General features: G+C 33.5%; 3 protein-coding genes across 10 annotated transcripts; 2 read left to right on the forward strand and 1 right to left on the reverse strand.

Annotated features, from left to right (window-relative positions):
- Positions 1–3,595: 3,595 nt before the first annotated feature.
- Positions 3,596–7,461, forward strand: LOC114162151 (keratinocyte-associated-like protein). The gene is made up of 5 exons (XM_028045939.2): positions 3,596–3,734; positions 4,754–4,912; positions 5,546–5,597; positions 6,524–6,590; positions 7,210–7,461. Exons 2-5 carry the CDS (start codon positions 4,757–4,759, stop codon positions 7,310–7,312), a joined length of 378 nt encoding a protein of 125 aa, XP_027901740.1. The 5' UTR covers positions 3,596–3,734; positions 4,754–4,756; the 3' UTR covers positions 7,313–7,461.
- Positions 7,462–13,660: 6,199 nt separating this feature from the next.
- Positions 13,661–16,837, reverse strand: APPR6 (Tetratricopeptide repeat (TPR)-like superfamily protein). 7 transcript variants are annotated; one of them, XM_085667176.1, is made up of 3 exons: positions 14,492–16,837; positions 14,102–14,194; positions 13,661–13,993 (listed from the first exon to the last, which is right to left on the reverse strand). In XM_085667176.1, the coding sequence occupies exon 1, from the start codon at positions 16,546–16,548 to the stop codon at positions 15,106–15,108; it is 1,443 nt and encodes a 480-aa protein (XP_085523302.1). In that variant the 5' UTR covers positions 16,549–16,837; the 3' UTR covers positions 13,661–13,993; positions 14,102–14,194; positions 14,492–15,105. The 7 variants fall into 7 exon arrangements, with proteins under 7 accessions (XP_085523302.1, XP_085523300.1, XP_027904573.1 ...); XM_085667174.1 differs by having other exon boundaries at positions 13,661–14,892; positions 15,012–16,837; XM_028048772.2 differs by having other exon boundaries at positions 13,661–14,892; positions 14,984–16,837.
- Positions 16,838–18,876: 2,039 nt separating this feature from the next.
- On the forward strand, positions 18,877–23,773 carry LOC114163391 (Chaperone DnaJ-domain superfamily protein). 2 transcript variants are annotated; one of them, XM_028047701.2, is made up of 9 exons: positions 18,877–19,588; positions 20,018–20,226; positions 20,321–20,571; positions 20,682–20,796; positions 20,882–20,976; positions 21,273–21,338; positions 21,475–21,564; positions 22,952–23,128; positions 23,273–23,773. In XM_028047701.2, exons 1-9 carry the CDS (start codon positions 19,101–19,103, stop codon positions 23,309–23,311), a joined length of 1,530 nt encoding a protein of 509 aa, XP_027903502.1. In that variant the 5' UTR covers positions 18,877–19,100; the 3' UTR covers positions 23,312–23,773. The 2 variants fall into 2 exon arrangements, with proteins under 2 accessions (XP_027903502.1, XP_027903500.1); XM_028047699.2 differs by having other exon boundaries at positions 18,898–19,588; positions 20,661–20,796.
- Positions 23,774–24,630: the final 857 nt, after the last annotated feature.

Genomic DNA, 24,630 nt, shown 5'->3' on the forward strand with positions numbered 1-24,630 from the left:
TGCGGGTTCTGTTTTTTATTTTTTACGTTTATATATGCATTTATTATCACAAACTACAGTTTCACGTTACCTGTTGACCTGACTCAGGTGTAGGGATGGCAACGGGACGGGGCGGGGACGGGTTTCACTATCCCATACCCATCCCCGCATAAAAAATTCATCCTCATTTCCATATCCAAACCCAACGGGTATCAAACTTTTTTCCCATCCCCATCTCCACCGAGTAACGGGTATAATCTCGTACCCATACCCGTACCCATGTTCTAACTACTTCAATATTAATTTTTATAAAAGAAAAAAAAATTACGGTAAAGAAAACATAATATTATGAAATATTTAATATTAGGAGGATTTTCTTCGATGCCAAATACATTAAAATAAATTATAATTGTTTATATTTTATATTAGAATACCAAATAAAATTTCATGTGAACCAAAACATTTATTAAATTTGCAATCTACAACATTAATGAACTTAGTTGATAAAATTAAAAAATATTTCAAAAAAGTATAAAAGGAAAACAAATATTCAAATTAAAATATATTTTAAATGTTTGTTTACTTCAATTTTTTAAATTCTAATGAATCTTTTTTTTATACACTAATAAAAGTTATAATATATCACTTGATCAAAATGACACAAAGAACAAATATTCAAATTAAAATATATTTTAAATATTTGTTTACTTCAATTTTTTAAATTATAATGAATCTCTTTTTTATACACTAATAAAAAGTTATAATACATCACTTGATCAAAATAACACAAAAAACAAATAATAAACATAATAATAAAATTTTGACATAGATTTTGTATCTTTTGAACTTCAATATATGTTGCATAGTGACAAAAAAATATTCATAGAAATTACATTAAATTTTTATATTGTAGTAAATAAAAGTTATTTATACAATTAAAGTAAAAAAAATTACAGTATGATTAATAGTGAGTTATAAAATAACAAATAATTAGATAGAATATATCGAAATATTTTATTCTACATGATGAAAATAAACAATAAATAAAAATATTAAAAAACTAACAAATGTGTGTTTTAGAAATAATTTGAGAGACTATCGAAAGAAATCGCACAAAGGAAATCAAATGTATAATTAAGGTATGATAAAATGAAAAAAACCTTAGAGAACTAATTATTAAATTATGTTTGAAGTGGTTAAAAATAAATAGAAATATCATTAGTGACCAAAAAATTTATCATTAAATTACAAATAAATTAGTAATTAAATTGGTCACTAAATCAAGTACCGATTCGATCATTGAATCAGTCACTAATTTAGACAATAAATCAACTACTACCACCAATGACGAAAAATAGTGACTGATATGGGTTACTGACTAAATCAGTCACCATTTCATTTTTTCTTGTAGTGAATTATCATATACTATTCCTAAATATCATTATATATATATATATATATATATATATATATATATATATATATATATATATATATATATATATATATATATATAATTTTAACCACTTCAAACAGAATTTAAAGTGAAACAATTACATTATGATATATTATTCTACATGATGAAAATAAAAACAATAAATAAAAATATTAAAAAACTAACAAATGTGTGTTTTAGAAATAATTTGAGAGACGATCGAAAAAAATCACACAAAGGAAATCAAATGTATAACTAAGGTATGATAAGACGAAAAATATCTCAGAGAACTAAGAAAACTTTTCAAATATCAACATATATACTTAATGGTTGAAAAATAACGAAAATTACTTTAATGAAACAAAAGAGTTCTTCAAATTAAACAAAAATTAATAATAATAATAATAATAAGTAAAGAATTTTTTTATATTACCTTAAATTGAGAGTATAAACATTCTCATGTGAAAGGAAAATTTATAATAAATAAAAATATTAAAAAATAGTATAAATATTCAAATGTAAGGCATAATTTTTTTTATTAACATACATTATTTTAACATAATTACATAAATGTTATGATAAGATAAAAAATATATTGGAGATGAGAATGAGTTTAATGACAAATGAAATAATTAAAAGAAATAAAAAATAGAATATATATATATGGGTTACTTGATTAATTGTGAATATTTTAATAATTTAAACGAGAATGAAGATATGGCGGGGACGGGTATTATAGCGGGTATATGTACATCCCCATACCCATCCCCATACCCAACTGAAAAAGTCGGGGATTCCCCATACCCATACCCATACCCAGTCAATGCGGGGATTCCACGTCAAAACGGGGACGGGTTCGGGCAATACCCACGGGGACCGGTGAAACAATATAATATTAAAAAAAAAGTTTAATTAATAGTATAGTACTCAGTTTGGGGTTAGTGTGTCAAATAGGTACTCGGTTTTAAAAAAGTATAAATTGCATCCCAACTTTTGAAAATTGTTTCAATTAGGTCCCTTTCGAGTTGACTAACGCCAACGTGTCACGTGTCAATCTGTGGTTTTTTTGATTTTTTTTTAATTTTATTTTTTTTTTAATTTTAATTTTTTTAAAAAATTTGTATAAAAAAAAATGTCACGTGTCAAGTCCCTGTGTGTAATAAGTGGCATTGTCAGTGCCATGTGGCATTGTAATGCCACGTGTCAGTGTCACTATTAGATGTCATTGTGTTGATTTCGATTTAGTCCCCACATGTGTTTTTTTGTTTCAATTTAGTACATAAGTATGTGTATCTGATTCAATTTTGTCCTAATTTTTTTTAATAATTAAAATATTTTTGTAATCTATTTTTTATAAGATTAAAAATAATTAAGTATAAATATTTTTACAAAATTAAGTACTAATATTTATAATGTTTCTCTCAATTTCAGACCAAATTTATTATTTGTATAAATGTTATACTAATACTTTTTTATTAAAAACGACTTTTTAATGTATTACTTTATTAATTATTTTTTTATTAAGTACTCATGTTTTGTTAATTTTTTTTTTAAAATAGAACAATATTATCTTTTACTAATTTTAAATCAAAATTTCTATTGGTATGAATATTATACTAATTTTTTTTTATTAAAAATGACTTAATAAAATGACTTTTACCACTAAATTTTAATATAAATATCAAATACTTAATTTTTTTAAAACTTTTATACTTAATTACTTTTAATTTTATTAAAAAATATTTTAATTATTAAAAATTATTAGATCAAAATTGAATCAAATACACATAAGTAGATACTAAATTGAAACGAAAAAACATAAATGGGGACTAAATCGAAATTATCACAATGGCATCTGATAGTGACACTGACACATGGCATTACAATGACACGGACACTGACAATGTCACGTGTCACACACAGGGACTTGACACGTGGCATTTTTAAAAAAAAATTAAAAAAAAAATAAAAAAAACCACAGTATGACACGTGGCATGTTGACTAACGGCATTAGTCAACTTTGTCCGAAAGGGACCTAATTGAAGCAATTTTCAAAAATTTGGATACAATTGACACTTTTTTAAAACTGGATACCTATTTGACACACTAAGTCCAAACTGAGTACTATACAATTAATTAAACCTAAAAAAAAAACTCAAATATTATTTTTGTGGAAAAAATAGCTACTAAAAATTGGTAGCTGAAGATTATATAGGATCCAATTCCTAAATTGCCCTCGGGTATTTGTCTCGTTCGTTCATTAAAACGACGATCTCGGGTTGCTGGAGATCTGAACTGAAACCGCTGCTTCCGATCTGAGGTGTGCGCTTCGTCTTCACTTCTATCGTTCTCTGTTGGTTTTCTGTGAAAAATGCGAGTTTTAGAGGGAAATAAATTGATTTATTAGATCTTTAATTCCTTGATGCTTTTGTTCTGCTTGTTTGAGTGGCGAATTTTTGTTAGGATTTGATGAAACTCGGCTTACGTAGCTTGGAGTTAGGGTTTTTGGGAAGTTATTGTACATTTAGGATCTGTGTGCCTTGATAACATTGTTAGATCCGTTGAACTTAGGTTATTGACTTTTCTTGTTCGCGAACTTCGTAGCTTCAGCTGCTTGTAAGCGAAATCTGGCATTCAAGCTTCTCTTTGCTTTGCTTGTTTGTTGAGTAGAATTCTTCGTATCATAGCTTAACTCTTCTTGAACACAGTGGCTTCTTTGTTTACTTTCGGCTAAGAGAATGTGCTTATGCTGCATGTTTTGAAGTGCATAAACTATCAATGTTGTCCTTGAACTATCATCCTCTCGCACAAGTGGTTTCTAAAGTAATATTTTAGTCCTAAGTTGATGTATAATAGGATTTGAGAATCAATTTTAGGATTTTTTAATATTTAGGATACTACTTATCGTGATTTTTCTTACTTCTTGAACTAAAGTAGTTATTTACACTTTAAGGAGTGCTTAAGAGAAAGGATCAAAGGTAAAGGTAATACTTTGAAAATAAATTTGGTGGTTTAATCGTTTAAAACTAATTGAGCTTGACTTGTCGTATATATACTATTGAAAAGAATGTTGTGTCATGGATTGATTTGATTTGAATTAAAGTTAACATTTAAGTAATTTTTTTAGTAGAATATGTTTTAGTGGATTATACTTGTAGCTCTAGAGGTATGTGGCTGCTAGACACATGGCAAGTCTTTGTTTTAATTTTGGTATAAGGTAGTTTATATATACGTATGCGCTATTTCCGTTGGCAACTGAGTGACAGGTGATAGTAATTTTTTTTTTCTGCTATTCTCACAATTGTTTGTGTTCGTTGTTGCTTAACTTGCAATGAGAAGGCCATGGCGGGATCTGGGAGTTCCATGCTGTATTCCTTTCTTCTTTTCATAGTCATTCTCTCACTTCAAGAAATGTACCGTGGGAAACTAGCATCATCAGAACTATTCACTATACTGGGAGGATTCATCAGCTCCCTCCTATTTCTTGTGCTCCTAACTGTGAGTTCTGAACCTGTCTCTTGATTTCTTTCTCTTTAGTCACAATCAGTGCACATTTTCTCAACTTCGAAGTTTTATATGCTGATAATATTGTTATTTTCTGAATAATAATATCATATGCTAGAAGGAATGGAAATTAATAGCTATTCGTGACATCAGAAAATAAAGAATGTTTACCACGTATTCCTTTTACATTGCATCCTTTCGATACTATTATTTGAACATACATTATAATTCATAAGCATACTTGTACAACGGTTTGTCTCTAGAAGGCATCAAATTGCACTGCATGGGTCTTCCTAATTTTATGAGAAGGAACATTTTGTAAAATGTAGCCAGAAGATTTTGGAAAATACTTATTTTTGTTACTTTGTAGTTTGTAGGTTAATGTTCATTTATGTGTACACACACTCTCTCTCTCTCTCACACACAGACGCACATATACTTCTCTGGTTTTATACAATCCTTCTAATTTGTGAAAAGCAAGGTGGCCTATTTTAATGAGAAACATGTGAATTTTTATATTTATCTGTCTAGCTTCTCTTAATTATTTTCTAGTCATTATTCTTCCAATAATTCCATAAAGGATAAATCTTTCAAGGTAATTTAAGGTATTTACATTTGTGTTTGCAGTTCATTGGAAATTTTCAGGAAACAATTGGTGCAAGAACTGGTTGGGGTGCTGGTAAGTACACATATAATTTTGAAATTTGAATGTTAATGATTAATGATATCATTTTATAGTAAAGGAATTTAAAATCAATTTAACAGAATGAGTACTGTTTGTAACTTCCAATGTTGTGATGTTGAACATTGAGCCATACTACTTAAGGTTAAGGCGCTTATTTGTTAGTAACTTGGTGTACACTCTTTTATACATTAGTACTATTAGTTTCCACCAGTTTTTATGCCAGTCTACCAGCATGGGGCCTGGTTTTTAGGCTGTTATGGATAGGCTTTCCTTTCTCTGCCATAACACGTTCACTCTTTCATTGTGAAAAGAAGTCCAAGCCTGTTATTTTGTGGAGAGCTTTCTGCATGACGGTTTTACATATGCAGATTATATTATTCTGCCATATTTATAGAAGGCAAACGAGATTATGCCAGCATTTACAGAAGGCTAAAGATAGATATCAATTCTTTATAAAAAAACGAAGATGTCATAAGAGAGTTTTGTCCCAGACAAGTACCATATTATAAATTGTGATACCTTTTCTGTGAACATCTGCAGTATTACGTACCATTGGTCTCATAATTTAGTATAGTAAGGTTGACTGTATATAAAAGTTTATTCCCTCGAGTACATACACAAGTAAAAAAAGAAATTGTATGATTACTAGATTTTTCCATAAAATTTAGTGTCGCAAGTATCTTAAACTCTTAATTTTTTTCTCTATTAATCTATCTATATTTGATTTGTTAATGGCGAAATTATTTTTCATTTACATTGTCTTAAGCAATAACAATTTTAGCGGCACATGCTGCTGAAGAACTGCAAATTTTGTTCTCTAGGTCACTCATTGCTATAAGGATTTGTTATCTCTAGAAAGAACTTCTAATATTGCGTTTTATGTTTATGCAAATTGAAGATAGTTAATTTTTATTTTTCAGTCATAGTCGCAGAAGCAGTTGCTCTGATTGCTGCAAGCACTGTTCACCGAGTTTGCATCACTACATGGTATGCTCCTCTCAATCCTCTTTTGCCTTATGTGATGTATTTAATAGAGTATGAGACGGGGACACATTCAAAAGCCAATCGTACCTCTTGTCTTAGAATAATCAAACTGCTGATAATTGAGTAGGATATTGCTGGCAAACCTTCTTAAGGCCTAGTTAATCATATGCCCTCAACAACTTATTGGTGCATGGCGCTTTTTTTATTAAGAAAAGATAGATCAACTACTTAAATAGAAATGTGCACGTTCTATTTAACATATTTCGAGAAAATCGCTTTTCATATTTTTCCACTTTCGTGAGAGTGTGCATTAGTTTTAGCTGCTTAATATATGCTTGCAAATTGCAAAATGTCATAAGGATGTTTCTATTTCAGAGGGTACACGTATTTTAATGAAACAAAAAGGATTCCTATGAAGAATATATTAGCAATTAATGATGGCCTAGTGTAGCAAAGTATTGTCATTATCGTGGTCTGGCTTGTAAAGAGGAAATCATATTCAAACTTAGCAACACAATGGCTAGTTGTGTATCCTTAAGTATTTAAAAACCCTAAAAATGCATCATTTTCATATTTTCTAATGAACTCGTTGGTGATGTTCTTCATATTTGCACAAATGCAGTTTCCTGTTCTCGGCTGGATTGCTGTACGAGGTTAACAAGATTTCTGGGTCTTCTGTCTCAACAAGCGACATCAGGACTAAAAAGCAAAGTGGAAGAGCTTAAGCATATGTATGCTTCCTATAAAGGCATCTTTAGAAAATTTTCCCCAGTAGTATTAGTTTTATAACCCTAGTATGATCATAAATTACAAGAGTGTTTTAAGTTTGTTTGACATTTCTTTGTACAATTTCAATGATATACAATTTGAACGATCTGCGTCTAACGATAAACCGATCAGTCATTTTTTTCACAGGTGGGCTTTTTAATTCATCAAATAATGCAACCATAATGAGTTAGGAGGGGTTTAAACTTCTGATGGATCCAACTTTCATGTAACTTTCATGTATATTTTTAGCTCATAGCAACTCGAGCGAGAAAGAACTCTCCACCTCCTTTGAAGTGGCATAGCCTGGGTTTACACTCAGCTGGTGTGATATGCATCCCCAGATACTCGTGTTTAGAGGAGACATTTCTGGATTTAGGGGAAATTAAAACTTAAGGAAATTGAACTTAAAAATTTGAAACCGTCCCGAATTTCTCGTTTGGATATTAGTGAAATAAATTTTTCAATGCAAAAGCTTTAGCATGGAAAAAGATTGTCTTTCCCCCATGGCGAAAAATTTAATGAAATATTGAAATGAACATGATTATAATTCGAGACATCTACGTAAAAATAAAAAGATTAATCACTAAAATAGGTTTTTCCTAAAGATAGTCAAACGTACAAAGAAAACCTGGCACATCGGGAGCTGGATTTTATTTTTCTTCTAACAATAAAATCTGTAATAAGATATCTCTCTTCGATTTTATTTTTCTTCTAACAAATATTAAACATCTAGATCTCGTGTTTATCAACCTCTCTCTAATGTGCACAAAGAAAACCTGGCACATCGGGATCATCCAAGCCTGTGTGCATGCACAAGACACCAGAGAAATTGGCCGTAAAATTTGTCACGGATTTTATGATAGCACAGGCCTGCTCTTCCAAAAAGTGTACGGGTTAAGATTTTGTAACATCGTTACCAATAAACACAGGAGTGAGCTACACGGGAAAAAAGAACAAACTCTATAATTGTTTTATTTATTGGAAGTGGATTTCTTACAAGAAAATAAATACTACTATGATGAGGTATGGCAATAATTACAGACCAACAAAGATGAACAGAGAAAAATAAGAACGAGCAACATAGATGAATAGAGGAAAACAAGAATGAACCATCCGAGAGAGGAAGTATCATTTATTCTGTCTTTTCTCTTTTCTACTAGTCTCACTTTGTGCTATTTGTCTCATCACAAATACTCATTTAAATCGAAAGTAGATTATTTGGGCTGTGGATTTTATTTTATTTTTCCATCGTTTGTATCAGCTCCTCATTTGTCTCTTTTGTACTTCATTACATGTCCTTCCCCATTAAGAACAATCTTATCCTCATGGTTAAATTATGAAAATGCAAATTATGGTCCTCCCAAGTTGTTTGAGTGTTATCCAATCCCTCCCATTAGACTAAGTGCTCTTGAACATGTTTACTGTCCCTGATAATCACCCAAGAGTAATAGCTAGTTAAAGTCCTAGATGTGCATCATCGGAAGTTACTTCTAGCCCTTCATTCAATCCTTCAACTACAAGAACATTGTCATCCCCAACTGATACTTGGAAATAGGTAAGGGCTTAACTAGTAATTTTAAACATTGAGCAATATTGAACTAAAAAAAATTATCCAAACTACCACTATCAAGTAAGACTTGCACCTCCGTACTCTTGATAGACCCTTTCCTTGGAACCTCAAAGTACCTATTCCAGAAGACAGACTCTTTTAAGACATTATATGATAAGTGATGCTCCTATAGAAACAAAATTTCTATGAGATGTTAGGCAAAATAAGGTTGAATGTCAGTATTATCATCATCTTTCAAATGCAACAACAGGTATTGCTTATTTCCGAACCTATGAGTTGGAGAAAAATTGTAATCACATGTGAAACACAACCCATTCTCTTCATTCTCTTTATGCATTTCAGCTGAGATCATTCTTTTAATGTTGGTGTTTCTTTGATTGGTCATGGTGGTAAGAGTTGTAGGGATCAACAACAATAAGGGTAGAAGATGGATAGATTTTAGTGATTGGGACACGGGTAGGCTAGAGTTTGGGGTTTGAGGTTTGGTATGAAAATGAGGGTAATATGTTATTGGTTTGGGTAGGTATTTCTCTTCATAGAACTTAGCTGAGACATTGAGCTCAGTAAGGGTGGACAAAAAAATCTAATTTTTATGATCCAATCTATTTTTTTATGATCCAATCCATTTAATATTCATTCTATTAAAAATCCAATCCATTCAAAATCCATTTTATTGGATCTTGATATCAATCTAATCTACATTTTATATATTTTATGGATTGGATATCCATTCTCGAAATCTAGATTTTCAAAATGGATAATTGGATTGGATATTTTGGATTATCCATTTGGAAAATCTAGATTTAAAGAATAGATATCCAATTCATAAAATATATAACATATATATCAGATTGATATCCATATCCAATAAAATGAATTTTAAATGGATTGAATTTTTAATAAAATATATATTAAATGGATTAGATCATAGAAAAAATAGATTGGATTATAAAAAATGGATTTTTTGTCCACCCTTGATTATAATTTTTTGATACATCTCTTCGCATATTAATATCAGAACAAAAAACCAATAAAAAATTATTGTTTGCCAACATCTAAACACTTTTCTAAAATCATCCATTTAATGATAGCAGACATCTGCAAAAGCTTCAAATTATTGTTGTTGCATAAGGTTAGCTTTCCTATTTCCGGTCAAATAATGTCATTTCTCTTTTTTCAATCAATAAGAAACTTGAGGAAGGATAAACAACAAAGAAGAATCTTAGCTATATTGCAACCAGTAAACCAAAGCACCATTATTTTATGAAAGAATCAAGTATTTCAGTGCAATAATGTGAGACGTGGGACGTGAGATGTGCAATGTTTGACGTGGAAGATGAGACGTAGGTGTGATACGTGGGACATGGAACGTGCGACATAAAACGTGAGACATGAGACGTGAGACGTAGGTCGTGGGACGTGAGACGTGGAACGTGGGACGTAGGACGTGGGACGTAGGACGTTGGACGTGGAACGTGAGACGACGTGGGACGTGAGACATGAAACGTAAGAGTAAGACGTGAGACGTGGGACATGTGACGTGAGGCGTGCGACGTGAGACGTGAGACGTGAGACGTGTGACGTGAGACGTGACTCGTGGGACATGGTACATGGGACTTGAGACGTGAGACGTGGAACATGGGATGTGAGATGTGGGACAAGGGATGTAAGACGTGGAACGTGGAACGTGAGACGTGGGACGTGAGACGAGAGACGTGGGACGTGAGAGACGTGAGACGTGGGACTTGAGACGTGAGAGACGTGAGACGAGAAACGTGAGACGTGCGACGTGAGACGTGCGACGTGAGACGTGAAACGTGCGACGTGAGACGTGCGACGTGAGACGTTTGACGTCCGTAAACACTAAACCTTGAAATTTATATTCATAAACTTTAAAGCTTACAATTTAATTGGAAATTTTAGAAGTTTAATAAAAGAATTATTAATGTATCCATAAATTTGTACTAACAAATTTAAATTATACTCTTGTAAAAAAATGTATTAATAAAAAGATATTAAATACATATAAAAATGAAAGAATAAAAATATGAGGATAAAAGTAATAATTAATGTTTATTTAACACATAAAAATAAAAATTATGAGGATAACAACAATAATTTATATTTATTGAACTCTTAAATGAGCGGAAGGAAGCAAAGGATGATCTGAAAAGTTAAACTACGATGGACAAAAAATCTAATTTTCATGATCCAATCCATTTTTGCTATGATCCAATCCATTTAATATTAATTTTATTAAAAATTCAATCCATTTTATTGGATTTGGATATCAATCTGATCTACATTTTATATATTTTATGGATTGTATATCCATACTCTAAATCTAGATTTTCAAAATGGATAATCCAAAATATTCAATCCAAATTTTCAGTTTATATTTTTGGTTAGGTTAGGCTAAAGGTTGAGATGGACTAACCCAAATTTAGTCGTATTTGATTGAGTTGGCGTGACTCTGTACAAAATTTGGCTTAATTAGGCCAAATTCTGTCAAGTCGATCCCGATCGAAATTTGGCCCAGCTGGTCCTGGACAAAATTTGGAAGTATTCGGTTGAGTTCACCCCGACCCAAATTTGACTACATTGGGCTGAGTCGACCTAGACAAAATTTGACTGTATTCGACCGAGACAATCGCGACCAAATTTGGTTGTATTTAGCCTAGTTGGCTGCAATCAAAATTCAGTCGAATTCAATCGAGTTGGCCCCGATTAAGATTTGGCCGAGTCGGCCCTGGCCCAAACTTGGTCGTATTCGGTTGAGACGACCTAGGATGAAATTTGGCCGTATTCAAATGAGTCGATTACGATCAAAATTTGGCCGTATTCAACTGAGTCGGCCACGACCGAAATTCGGCCGAATTCAGTCGAGTCGGCTCCGGTCAAAATTCGGTCGTGTTGGCCTCGACCAAAATTTGACCGAGTTGGTCCTGACCTGAATTTGGTCGTATTCGGCAGAGTCGATCGCGACCGAAATTTGGTCATATTTAGGCGAGTTGGTCCTGACCTAAATTTGGCCAAATTCAGTTGAGTTGGTCATGACCAAAATTTGGTCGAGTCGGCACTAGTCCAAATTTAGCCGTATTCGGTCGAGTAAGTCCTTAACGAAATTTGACTATATTCAACTAAGTGTGATCGAAAATTGGCCATGTTCAGTTAAGTCGGTCCCAACCGACAAATTTAGTGGAGTCAACCCTGACCAAAATTTGACTGATCAGGCCCTGGCACAAATGTGGCCATATTTGGCCAAGTCGGCTTTGGCCAAAATTTGGTCGTATTAGGCAAAATCGGCTCTGACCGAAATTCAGTCGAATCCAGTCAAGTCCATCTTGACTGAAATTTTGTCAAGTCGACCTTAGCCCAAATTTGGTCACGTCGTCCCCGATCGAAATTCGTTCTAAAGTCATCCAAGTTCATCTATGTTGAAATTTGGTCTTGTTGGCCCCAACAAAAAATCTGCTAAATTCTATGGTGTCAGCTCTATGGACACAAGTTTTAAAAAAATTAATTTGAATTTATTTTATGAAAAATGAATTTTGAATTTTGAACTTGATCTAAATTTGTAGATCTGAATTTAAATTTGATCTAAATATTTGGATCTGAATTTTTAAAAAATCCAATCTATTTTTTTTTAAAAAAAATGAATTTAGATCGAAAATCTAATCCAATTATTTGGATCCAAAATGGATGTGGATTGGATCATTAAAAATCCAATCCATGATCACCCCTAGAGTTGGGCAAAGTAGTTGGGGTTGTGCAATTACATCCCTACAAATGTTCAATATAAGACCACCCATAAAACTATCCAAAAGAGCTTCGATGGTAACTCCTTAGATATGATTAACTAAAATTGTAAATTGAGTATAATAATCTTGTATATAACTAATGTAAGTTTGAACAAATTTGATTAAGCAACTTTAAAAGGAGGGTCCAGACTTCGATTTTAGATCTCTTGTGAACGCAACCCTGACATCATCTGGAACCACAAAACCACATATTTGTTGAAATGTATCATAATTATGGTCAATTGTTGTGCATCAGGTGTACGGTAATAATCAAAAGATTGTTCATCCTTAAAGATCTATTGGAGAACATCAAATCCATCAAAACATGAAAATTTCAGTTTAATGTTGTAAACCTGATATGAATTGAGTATAATAATATTGTACGAAACTAATTTGAGTAAGTTTGAACAGATTTGATCGAGAGACTTCACGAGGAAAGAGTCCAAACTTCGATACTAGATCTCTAGTGAACACAACTTATGATTGAAAATCATTCGATCGTGACATCATCTGGAACCACATAACCACATCTTTATCGAAATGAATCACCACAATGGTCATTTGTTGTGTATCAAGTGGATGGTAATAATAAAAATATTTGTTGTGTATCAAGTGGATGGTAATAATAAAAATATTGCTCAGCCTTAAAGATCCATTAGAGAACATCAAATCCATCAAAACGAAAAAAAATCCAATTTAACATTGCAAACTTGAAGGATAGGTTTGAAGAGCAAGAGTCCACCTACAGAGCACGTTTCAACATCCTCTTCCATTGTTGATCCTATAGTATTGAAACGAGTAACCTTTATCACAAGCTTTCATCATTTCCATCAAATGCTTCACATCGAAGGCAAGGTCTTTCATGTGCATATTTTCCACTATGAAAGCACCAATATAACAATTGTACCAATAAACAGGAGTAAGAGAGAGCTATATGGAAAAAAGAAGTAATTGTATTATTTCCTCGAACTGGGTTTCTTACAAGAAAACAAACACTAAACTTTTTCCTCCCTTTTTCTCTCTCCAACCAGCTTGAGCTTTATGATATTTGCCTCACCACACATAACCATCCGTTGGTTATTTTAGGTTGTGAGCTTTTTCTTCTTTTTTTCATCATTTCAACTGCCATGTGACTATCTCTAGCTGTCTCCATATTATCCTCATTTGTCATTTTTGTAATTGGCTTCATTTCAACTTTAAACCAGTAGCCGAGGCACATTGCATAGTGGTTAACTACAGCAAATCAAACAAAAAGAGCCCCTCCCTTCCTGTAAAAGTTAAACGAGTAAGAAAAATCAGAGCACCAGAAGAGAAAAGTAGGCAAGCCGTTTTGGTTCAATCTACTTTTCGATGGTCTAATTGATTCCTACTTTTACCTTCAACGCTAACCCGGAACTTCCGCAAATCTCACAACAAAGCCATTTCCCAAAATCCCAAGTGACTGAATTTTTCTTCCAGACAACCTTTATCTTAACCAAGGATTAAAATCAATCCAAATAAGTGTAATATAATTATTTTTCTAGTCCCAATAACAATTCCTAATTTGATTCCGTTTTTGCAGAAAATGAACACATTTGTATAATGTACAACATTATTAAATTACATACAACACAAGCTCGTAACAAAGTGACATCATGAAATGCAGACCCACTTCAAATGGCATTTTAACAGCTAAAAATTTAGAGCCAAAAGAAACAACATACTGGAAATATAAGCATATCTCTAAGTTTGCAATCAATAAAAGTAAGTTTTAAAGGGAGCTTTACCAGCAGGGTAAGTGACATACATCACTGATATTTGTCAGAGATCATGAACAGCCACTGGCGCAAGATTTTTCTTTACTAAATGATAATCAGGATATTTTCCAATGCACTATAGACAAATCCAAAGCAAATATTTTTAACACCCGCTCACTTCCAATAAAACTTCATCAATCATGACGCATCAAATCTTAACTCACTCAAATTCAAAGGGTGAATACACCCATGCTAATTTAGAGATATCTAACTTTAGAGGAACTTTTTCCTATAACATGCACGACATCATTATGTCACATTCGAAAATCTAGTGGATAATGGTCTTATGATATCATCAGCATGACATGGTATACAACGTTTGATCATCAATGCATTTCATATTTGGGAAGGACTTGGCAATATCCGCATATCTGCCAGAGGAAAAGGAAAATCTTATGAAAGAAGCAACATAAAAATTATAATAACAGAAATCAGAGTGAAAAAGTAAAGCAAAAAGTTTACAAGTTAAGCGGTCTGATTTCTATATTACATGCAGGTCCCAAGTATACAAAACTGTTTTGACGACAAAATCAAGTATTCAAAGCTTGCTATATGTTTCTAGTTGCCAACTGCATTCACTTTTTTCAACCATATAAAGGCTCCTTGACAAGAAGATTCATTTTCTCATGAAGAAATTTGAGCACATCTTCTCTCCCTTCCTTTACAAGCAACTGTCTTAACCTCCCAAACGTAATACGTGATGGTCGAATTCCCTTCTCTATCATCTCTTCAAGCACAACACAAGCTTTTGCGGCATCACCTTTTTCACACAGCCCATTGACAAGGGCAGAAAAGGTGTGCATGCTTGGAACAAATTGCTTTGATTTCATAAACTTCCATATTCTCAGAGCCATCTCCAGATCATTTTTCTCACAAAACATTTTTATCATCATTGTGTAAGTGTCAGCATCTGGTTCACATAACTTGATCATCCGGCGGAAAACTCTAAAAGCTCTGTCAGTCTGTCCCTGACCAATCATACTGCTTATGATAACATTACAGGTCCTTGAATTCGGAGCAACACCATTGATCTTCATCTCCTGCAAGACCCTGTGCACGTTTTTAAACTTATTTACTTTACAAAAGGCACCAATCAAGGCATTATAAACCGCAACATCAGCCTTGATTCCCTTCCTCTCCATCTCCAGGAATGTATCAATAGCATCTTCAATTCGGTGCTCCACTCCATAAGTATGAACAAGGACACTATAAATGAAAGATGTAGGCCTGCAATTGCTCTCATCCATTTCCTTCACAACCTCAACAGCTTCATCAACCCTCCCTGCTTTGCAAAGAACATCAACCATTATACCATAAGTAACAACGTCAGGATCACACCCAGCACGAACCATTTCTCCAAAAACCTCCCTTGCCCGGGGAAGATTAGGAGCTTTTCCCCACCCCGCCAGCAAAATGCTATAAGTTTTCGCGTCTGGCTCGAATCGACCCTTCATAGCATCAAAAATCTCCTGAGCCTTCCTCACATTGTTGGACTTGCACAAAGCACTTAACAAACCATTAAATGCAGCAAGATTTGGAACCACATCGAACTTATCCATAACATTAAAGGTGTAAACAGCCTCGTCGACCTTGTTAGCTCTAGCATACTTTCTCATCATGATGCAAAAAGTCTCCACATTTAGCATGCCCTTTTTCCTCATTGCATTAACAAGGTCCCACACAATCTGGTACTGTCTGATCCTAGCCAAAGATTCAATCATCAAGTGATATGCCCTTACGCTGTGTGAGTACCCTCTCTGCTTCTCTGCCCACTCAAAGAACCGAAATGCTGACATGCCCGCATTCTCAAATCGTTTGAGAACATTTTCAACTAAATCAGGGGAAACTCTAACTCCAGTTTGATTAAGAGCAGTGTCAAGTGCCAGTGTGGGACACGTCATCATAACCTTGCTCACTTTCTCGCTCGCTTCTCCAATGTCCAGAATCGCCTCACTTGTGCTGTGCATTTTCGTAAACAACCCCCATTTGGATAATATACTTTTTCTATAAGAACAAGGCTTAATCATTGCGTGGACAAAGCAAGAGTTGCAAATTATCACCTGAAGCAAGCTCCACGATGGAGAATCTGCAAACCCTAACGTATGATGGAGATGGCTCAAGTCTGAAGTGGCGAATGCCCAAAAATTTACTGTATTTCTGTGAAACGAGTTTCAGGTCGCGGTGGTTTGATGGTGGCTGATAGTGGTGACGCCGCCGTTGTGTTCGGAATCTCTCGAATTGAAGTGGTGAAGGGATGTTGTTGGCAAACTCAACTTTGTCATCAGAACCATTTTCACAACTCCATACTAAATGTAAGAATGAATTTTTTTTTTTCTTTAAAGTTTATAGTATTCTATATAAAATTAATTAAGTGTATTATCATATAAGAAATTAAAAAATATCTTAAACCATTTTCTAGTGTTTAATACCTAAGATATACTTAATAAAAAAAATGTAACAACATATAGATTGTTAGGTGGAAAAGAGACATTCTTTTTAAGTGTATATTTTGCTCTTGAAAATATAGAGTTGTAATTATGATAATTTCAGCTTTAATTAATCTTCTATTGGAGTTGTTGAGATCTAAATACGAACTAAATTTTAGTAATGCTTGTACGTTTCCAATATTTAAGTTTAAATGATGAGGATTTTTTTTAGTTAGAATTAGATATTGTATGTATGAAAGAAAATTAAAAGGTTTTTTTCGTTCAGAATTAATGTAATATCCCTTTATGTTTTAAAAAAGTTTGGGTTAGTTTTATTAAAGGATTCAAGGTTAGTCCGCTTGTTATTTTTAGGACTTTTTTCTAGCTACTCATTCTCTCGTTCTATTTCCTTACTTAGCAACTACTCATTGTCTTTTTCTCTTTTTTGAAACATGAGCTCTCTTAGGCTTGAGCTACGTTCTGCTCCGAACTTAATAAACGTTCTTCTTTCGTCTCTCTAATTTATAGTCATGTCGTGGTGTTTTTCTTTGGAGTATGTTGTTGGATTAACATCTTTTAAGATAAGAGAAACTAATGATTGTGACTTAGTATGTTTTTTTTTATTGAATTATGAAATTATAGGTTTGTTCTTGTTTCAAGTTTGGAAATTTCCTTTTTAGTAAATTTGGAGATTTTTGTTAATTGGTAGTTTAATTCCATGTATTGATAAAAAAAACTTAGTTTTCAAAATGTTAATTGTTACGGAAGACATGTTTTTTGTTCAAAGAATATGTGATTGTCAAATTTATGAGAAATATACATATATTGAATTTGGTGGGTTACTGTGACGCAAACAACACTACAACTCTCGCATACCCAACCAGATCAGGAGCTGAGCCTGAATGCCGCCATCACCACTGCAGACAAAGGAAGAGAGTGATAACCAAATCACACCTTTGTTGCGACTCGCGAGCACGCCTCCTCCGCCAGTGACAAACCAAACGCCACCGCACGAGAAAACGAAGACGAAAACGCCTCCACCGTGCGCAGAGTGTTCGCACAGGGACGAATGTGAACATTGTGAATTCGCGAATTTGAGAACCTAAATAGGGCATATGACCTCAATTCAATTAATAATGGAGGCCTAAATTCGATATTGCCTCGATCTTACTCCACCCGAGGCCAAAAACTCGGTTGACAATGACAATTTTGAAAAATTTTGAATTCTGATGAGTTATAGGCTTCGATTTACTTATAACCGAAGCATAAAAGTCCTTATAGACTTCGGTTGGTTGATGATCCGAGATAGAAAAATTAACAAATTTTTAAAAATATTACCGCTTTTTTACTTCGATTTCTAAATAATCGAGACTTATAAAACTATGTAAAAAGAGATAACTGCACTTAATGCGGCTTATATAACATTATTATTGAGTTCTTATGTATACAAAATCGAATTACAAATGTATTACGGATATAAAAACTAAATTAAAAACATATTACGTAAATTGGAATGAAATAAAAAATGATTATTAAATCAAGAGTTGGTCGTAGAAACGGGTGGAAAGTTGAATCGATAATATTTTATTTATTTATAAGACACGTTTGGTCTAAAAAAGTTTTACATCTATAAAGACTATATTGAAATTTTCTAAAAATAAATGTTTACACATTAAATAAATACTAAGCCATAGTAAAATATTTTAAAATAAAAAAGTATATGTACTTGCCGAAGTGGATCCATGATCCATCCATCACTATGATTAAAATAGTAAAAAAGGTAGAAGACAAAACGACACGGAAACAAGCGCGTGGAATTGTGCGTGGTCATCACTTTGATGCAAAATTACAAAGGATCCAACCGACATCCTCAACCTTACATCCTCTTTTCCTACATTTCTTCTCTGTCTTCCTTTCTCTTCCACTCTTCCATTTTCATTTTCCTTCACGTTTTTCTTCTTCTTCTTTCTTCTCTCAACCCTTTTCCTTTTTTTTTTTTTTTACTTTTTTTTTTTGCAAAAAATTCTTTTTCTTTCTTCAGAGAAAACAAACAGTAACGATTAACCAATCTATTCCGTTCTGTTTCAGCTCTTTTCAGCTAATCCCAAATTCAATTCTATTGCTACATTCATTCTTTTTCTTCTAATTCAATAATGGATGAGTTCGGTGTTTTGACCGAAAGGTTCGGTCTCAAACCACAAGGAAAATCCGCTCCAATGGCGAGGGCTTCGACAAAGCGACCTCCAACTGTCTCGGATTCCCAAACACGCTCCAATCCCAAATCCACCCTAAGCGGACCCCCATCTCCCCAAAGTTCCTCTTTTGATTTCAATTTCAATTACGGGGTTTTCAGCAACAGCAGCAGCGATAGCAAAACGCAGCATTTCGATGATGTCTTCGGCGGTAACGCCAAATCCAATGGCGCTTCGTTCGATTACGATTCCATATTCGCCGGATCTAATAAACCGGTTTCCATGTCGTCTCATGTGGATGACGTATTCGGTGGGACGCATGCGAAGAGTGTCGGCGTTGATGATCTGCTAGATAAGATTGGTGGATTAAATACAAACACCAACAGTCGAAACTACAAAACACCTGATTCTGATGATTTGATCTCTGGCTTTGGTGTTTTCAATAATGGGTAGTGAAACTTTGTCTTCAATTCCTTCTAGATTTATAGCATTAATATAGTTTAAACATTTTGCTAATCAATCTCTTATTTGAGAAATTAAAAGGACTGCTTTTTTTTAGAAATTAGAAATCACATAAACATCTTATAAAATTACAATGGAGTGTACTTTTATTGATCCTAATAAATATACTTTTACTTTTATTCCTTAACTGGTGGTGCTTTGCTTCTGTCATGATGTTATATATATGAAGTCGACTTTGCCAATGGCTGAAATCTGTAGGAGAATCTTATTGATCGACCACCTTTAGTGTAGTCTTCCTTCTAACCGTTTTTTTTATCCTTAATACTTGAATTTCAGAGCTCTATTTTTTTTTTAGACATGCAATCCTTTTATGTTGTATTGCACTTTTAATGTGTTTCAATTGTTATATTCTTTAGTGCTGGGATGAATAAGCCAAGTGTAACTCCGAACAAACCTGCTCCTGTGTCCCATGATGATCCCTTTTTGATATTTGAAACCGCTTCAAGCTCGGCGTCTTCAGAATCATTCCTGGACTCGCTGGGGCAGAAAACTAAGTTGAATAATTCTAAAGGGTCAAAAGGAAGCTCCCCAATATTGAAGTCCCCTCCCAAGCCAATGAGTAAAGGTGCTTTCTAAATGCATGAGCTTCACACTCGACTAGCAATATAGCATTCCTTTTATTATATACCACTAGCTGAATTAGGTGATTTTTGATGCAGTTAATAAGTCAAATGTATCACCAATAGATGAGTTTGAGAGTTTTGCCATGGGTGGGGCACGGACTAATGCTAGTAGTAGAAAGGCCAATGTTAACGCTGCAGAGACTAAACCAAACTCGTCAGTTAAGATAAACAATGGTAAAAGAGTTCCAGATGTGAAAAATCAGTCAAATGCCGTGGATGATCTTGAATCCATCTTCAGCATGAGCTCTCGATCAAGCAGTGTGCCAAAGTCAAGGACTCCAACTATGGTAAAAGATATGAATATGATGAGCTTGAATGATTTTCAATACCCTCATACCATATTCAGTTTAATTTGTATGTCTGATGTGTTGCTAAGGATCACGTGTACAATAACCAGTCGAACAGCAAAGGGAAACCTGAGGTGTCACCAAGAGTTCCATCAGGATCCCCAGCCAGTGCGATGAAACCTCCCACAATGACCTCTTTTGATGACCTGACACTGATTTTTGGTGGTACAGTTTTTTTAAATGTAGTGATTTCTACTATAGCGAAGTGATTTTGTGGTCAACATATCATTTGTTTTTTTTGTTTCTGTAGGCTCCCCATCATCTGAATTCCAGGAGGTTGAAGGTGAAACTGAGGAAAGACGAAAAGCAAGATTAGGACGTCATCAGAGGACACAAGAACGAGCGGTGTGTGTTATTATTCTTCTACCTCTATTTCCATCAAGGGAAGCTCATCAATGCAAATTATACATCATCTTCTTATAGTTTTTTTCTTAATATTTTGTGATACTGTATTTTCTGAAATGGGTTGATAGTCAAATCTTTAGCCTAATGATGTCTACAGTGACCAGTTATGATATTTTTTTCATACGCTTCTTTAAAAGAACATATGGGGTCTTCCTTGTTCATTCTTGACATTAACACTATAGGTTTTATTGAAATAATTTCTCATTGGATTTTTTTTGTTACTGTCATATTTTCAGTTAAAAGCAGTGGCAGATATGAACCAGCGTGATATTCAAACTAAGATGGAACAAGAAGAGAGGCGGGTAAGCAAGTTGTTTTTGGTTTAGATTGTTATTTATTTCCAAGGATAATCATTGTATAATACCATAGTTCTTTTGATTTTATTTTGTATATATTTGTCAAATTTTCTATGCATGACTTTTTATTTTAATTCGTCAGAGAATTGCTGATAGTGCGGATGTTCAGATAAAGCGCTGGTCTGCAGGGAAAGAAGGCAATATGCGGGCATTGCTGTCAACATTACAATATGTAAAACTCTTTCACAATATTACTATCAATTGATAATAATAGTGCTTTTCAGTATAACTCTTTTGCACTGCAATTTGATTAGCATTATGAAATCTTGAGCAGAGTGATTAAATACTGCCAGTACACAGTCTTAAAAGTTGGAAGAACCATAGTAGTCAATCACAGATAGTGGCGAGGAGTAGCCAGCTCCAAAAATGCTATAGAAAGATAGGGGGTTGACTATTATTTTGAAACCCTAAATCCTAAACATAAATTTATACACTTATATGCTGAAAAAAAAAAAACCTCATTTATAGAAGTATTCATAGTTAATGATCAAAAGTTCACAAATAAACATAAATAACAACAAATGAAGGAAACCTCTAAGTCATAGAACAACTAAATATTCAAATTCATTTACAAGCATTTTATAGGCATCATCATCCATAAGGTTGCCCATTAATAAGCATACTCAACCAATCAAGCGCTTGGTGAACTCTTCCTTAAAGGTTAGTTGTTAAAGGGAGAAAGACCTCGCGACAACCAAATATCCCATAATATCTCATCCTACTCGATATGAGACTGAACTCTAAATATCAAGTGTCTGATAGTATTGAGAGTTGATGTCCTGACAGCTGCACTATATGACACATCAATGATCAATTGGTTTTTCTACTCAACCCTCAGCAGGTGGCTCTTTTTGAGACACTGTTAATAAACTCTAACCATTTGATAAGTACCCAAGCAATTGGGGAACCCTAAAAGATTAGTTGCTGAGCAGGGAGAATCAAGCCTCTTGCAATCCATTTGATGCCTTATCTGCATCCTCTTTGCATTCAGCCGTCCAATGCATTTATGCAAACCCTTAGTTTTTGGATCATTTTTATTATTGGATTGGTGTTCAAGTATTGGTAATTAAGATAATAGCTTGTTGCATGAAATGAATGATGAAGTAATAGTGAAAACCTCTTATACTTGTCTTCCTTTCCTTTGAATGTATTTTGAATAGCTTCTTTTGCTCAATCTATCGCTTGATATATAATCTGTTACTGCCTTTTCTCATTATCAAACCTAAAAACTTGCACAAGGAAAGGAGCCTCTTAGCCTTAGGACATTCTTCTTTTCTAACTTCATCTCCAATTCTTTTGTATCATTAAAATGGACAACATAAAGCAGAACTTGTGTCCTGTGTTGTTCCGACCTGTTTATCAAGGCTAGAAACTTACGCTATTTGAAATATTTAAATACATATTTCAAAATTCAACTTCACGTGATATATAAATAACTATTTGACCTTTGGTTAAATGAAGGCTCTACTAATAAATTAATGTATTACTTCCCCCTCTCTTCAAACTTACAACATTTATTTTATTGCATGACTCCATCTTACCTTTGAGTTTATATGCAGGTTCTTTGGCCAGAATGTGGTTGGCAGCCAGTGTCTCTGACAGATATGATAACTTCCGCTGCTGTTAAAAAAGTGTATAGAAAAGCAACTTTATGTATTCACCCAGATAAAGTCCAACAGAAAGGTGCTACCCTGGAACAAAAATATATAGCAGAGAAGGTTTTTGACATTCTTAAGGTACGCTGTTGAATAGTTATGAAGAAATCATATTCTTTATGTTGACGGTTATATGAAAAATTAAACTTATGTTTTTTTTTTTTTTCTGAAAATCAATAGCAGCGATACTTTTTCTTACATTTATTCTTCTGGACTTGAAAACAGGAATCTTGGACCAAGTTCAACGCGGAAGAGCTTTCTTAGATCCCATCTGCAAATGTTTTTGCAAAAATCAATAGATCTGTTAGCACCTGCACTGTTCCGGTATCGGTCTGATATATTTGTTTTTATGCCGTTGAAGATAACTGCATGAATAGTGTGGCATCATTTGGCAGCAGATTCATTTTCTCTCATGACGTTGAACGCTCTACTGTGAGTTATGACATCTTTGTTGTAAGTAATAATAATGTTGATGGATTCAGATCAATGTACAAATTTTAAATGCTCTAGCTTCCCTAAAATTCAACCACCTTGCCCAGATTCTGATGAGAAGGATATATATCTTATATTTAGGTTACTAGATGCACAATTGCACGCGTAATATTCTGTGGGAATGAGTGATAATTCAATTATATATTTGTAACCCGTCTTTTGTACGAATAGAAAAGTTTCGATTCTATATTCTTTTTTCATCTGAATCAATGAGATTGCTTGTGATTTTTTGTTTCTCTTATTGAAATGTTTATAGTTGTATAAATCCGAAGCATTATCATTGGGGTTTGTCTATTTATGACCCAGTTGATACTCATTCATACCACGAGAAAATCGACTGATACCATTTAAGAATCATCAAGCCTGAAATATTGCAATTGAAAAATCTGAAATGATTAAAATATTGTGTTAGATATCCCACATCTCGGTGACTAACCATGATCGAGAACCACGAACAGAGATTGGAAGATGCAGTGTGTTCATTTAAGACAGAAAGTGATGCCATGTTAAGACAATGTGAAATAATGAGCAATATGCTCAACAAGTGAAAGAAAAAAAAAAAAAACTAAGTTGAAAATGAAGTTAATATTTTCATTAATAATAATACGTTGAAAGTAGTAAATATTAGTTGAGATCATTTTTACCCTACGATAGGATTTTTAAGTTAAATTTGTTGTCTTTCTTGGGATTATATAAAGTACTCTATTAAGTCATTAAACTTTTACAATATGTTGTTAATGTTTCGGGACTGTTACAATTATTTTTTACATATGTTGAGTTTTGCAAATTGTGTTTGAATTGACCAATTAAAAATGATAAAAATAATGTATATAAATGACTGAGAAATTCTTATTTCATGTCAATTATATGGGATTGAATTAAATGAAAGTTCATATTTTAATAGACATGTTATAAATCATTCTAACGGTACTATATGGTCTATCGTCATTTCTAACCAGACAGTCGGTCAGGCGGCCCAAGGACAAGCGATCCAATGTCGCTGCCGCTACAGACGGACGATTCTTTGGGTTGTTGATGTTACAATCTCTTTGAAGTGATTTAAGAGAACTCGCAACCGAACAGCCTGTTCA

This window comes from Vigna unguiculata, chromosome 9, assembly GCF_037176805.1.
Source record: "Vigna unguiculata cultivar grain cowpea cultivar isolate G323 ecotype 2 chromosome 9, ASM3717680v1, whole genome shotgun sequence".
Lineage (NCBI taxonomy): Eukaryota > Viridiplantae > Streptophyta > Magnoliopsida > Fabales > Fabaceae > Vigna > Vigna unguiculata.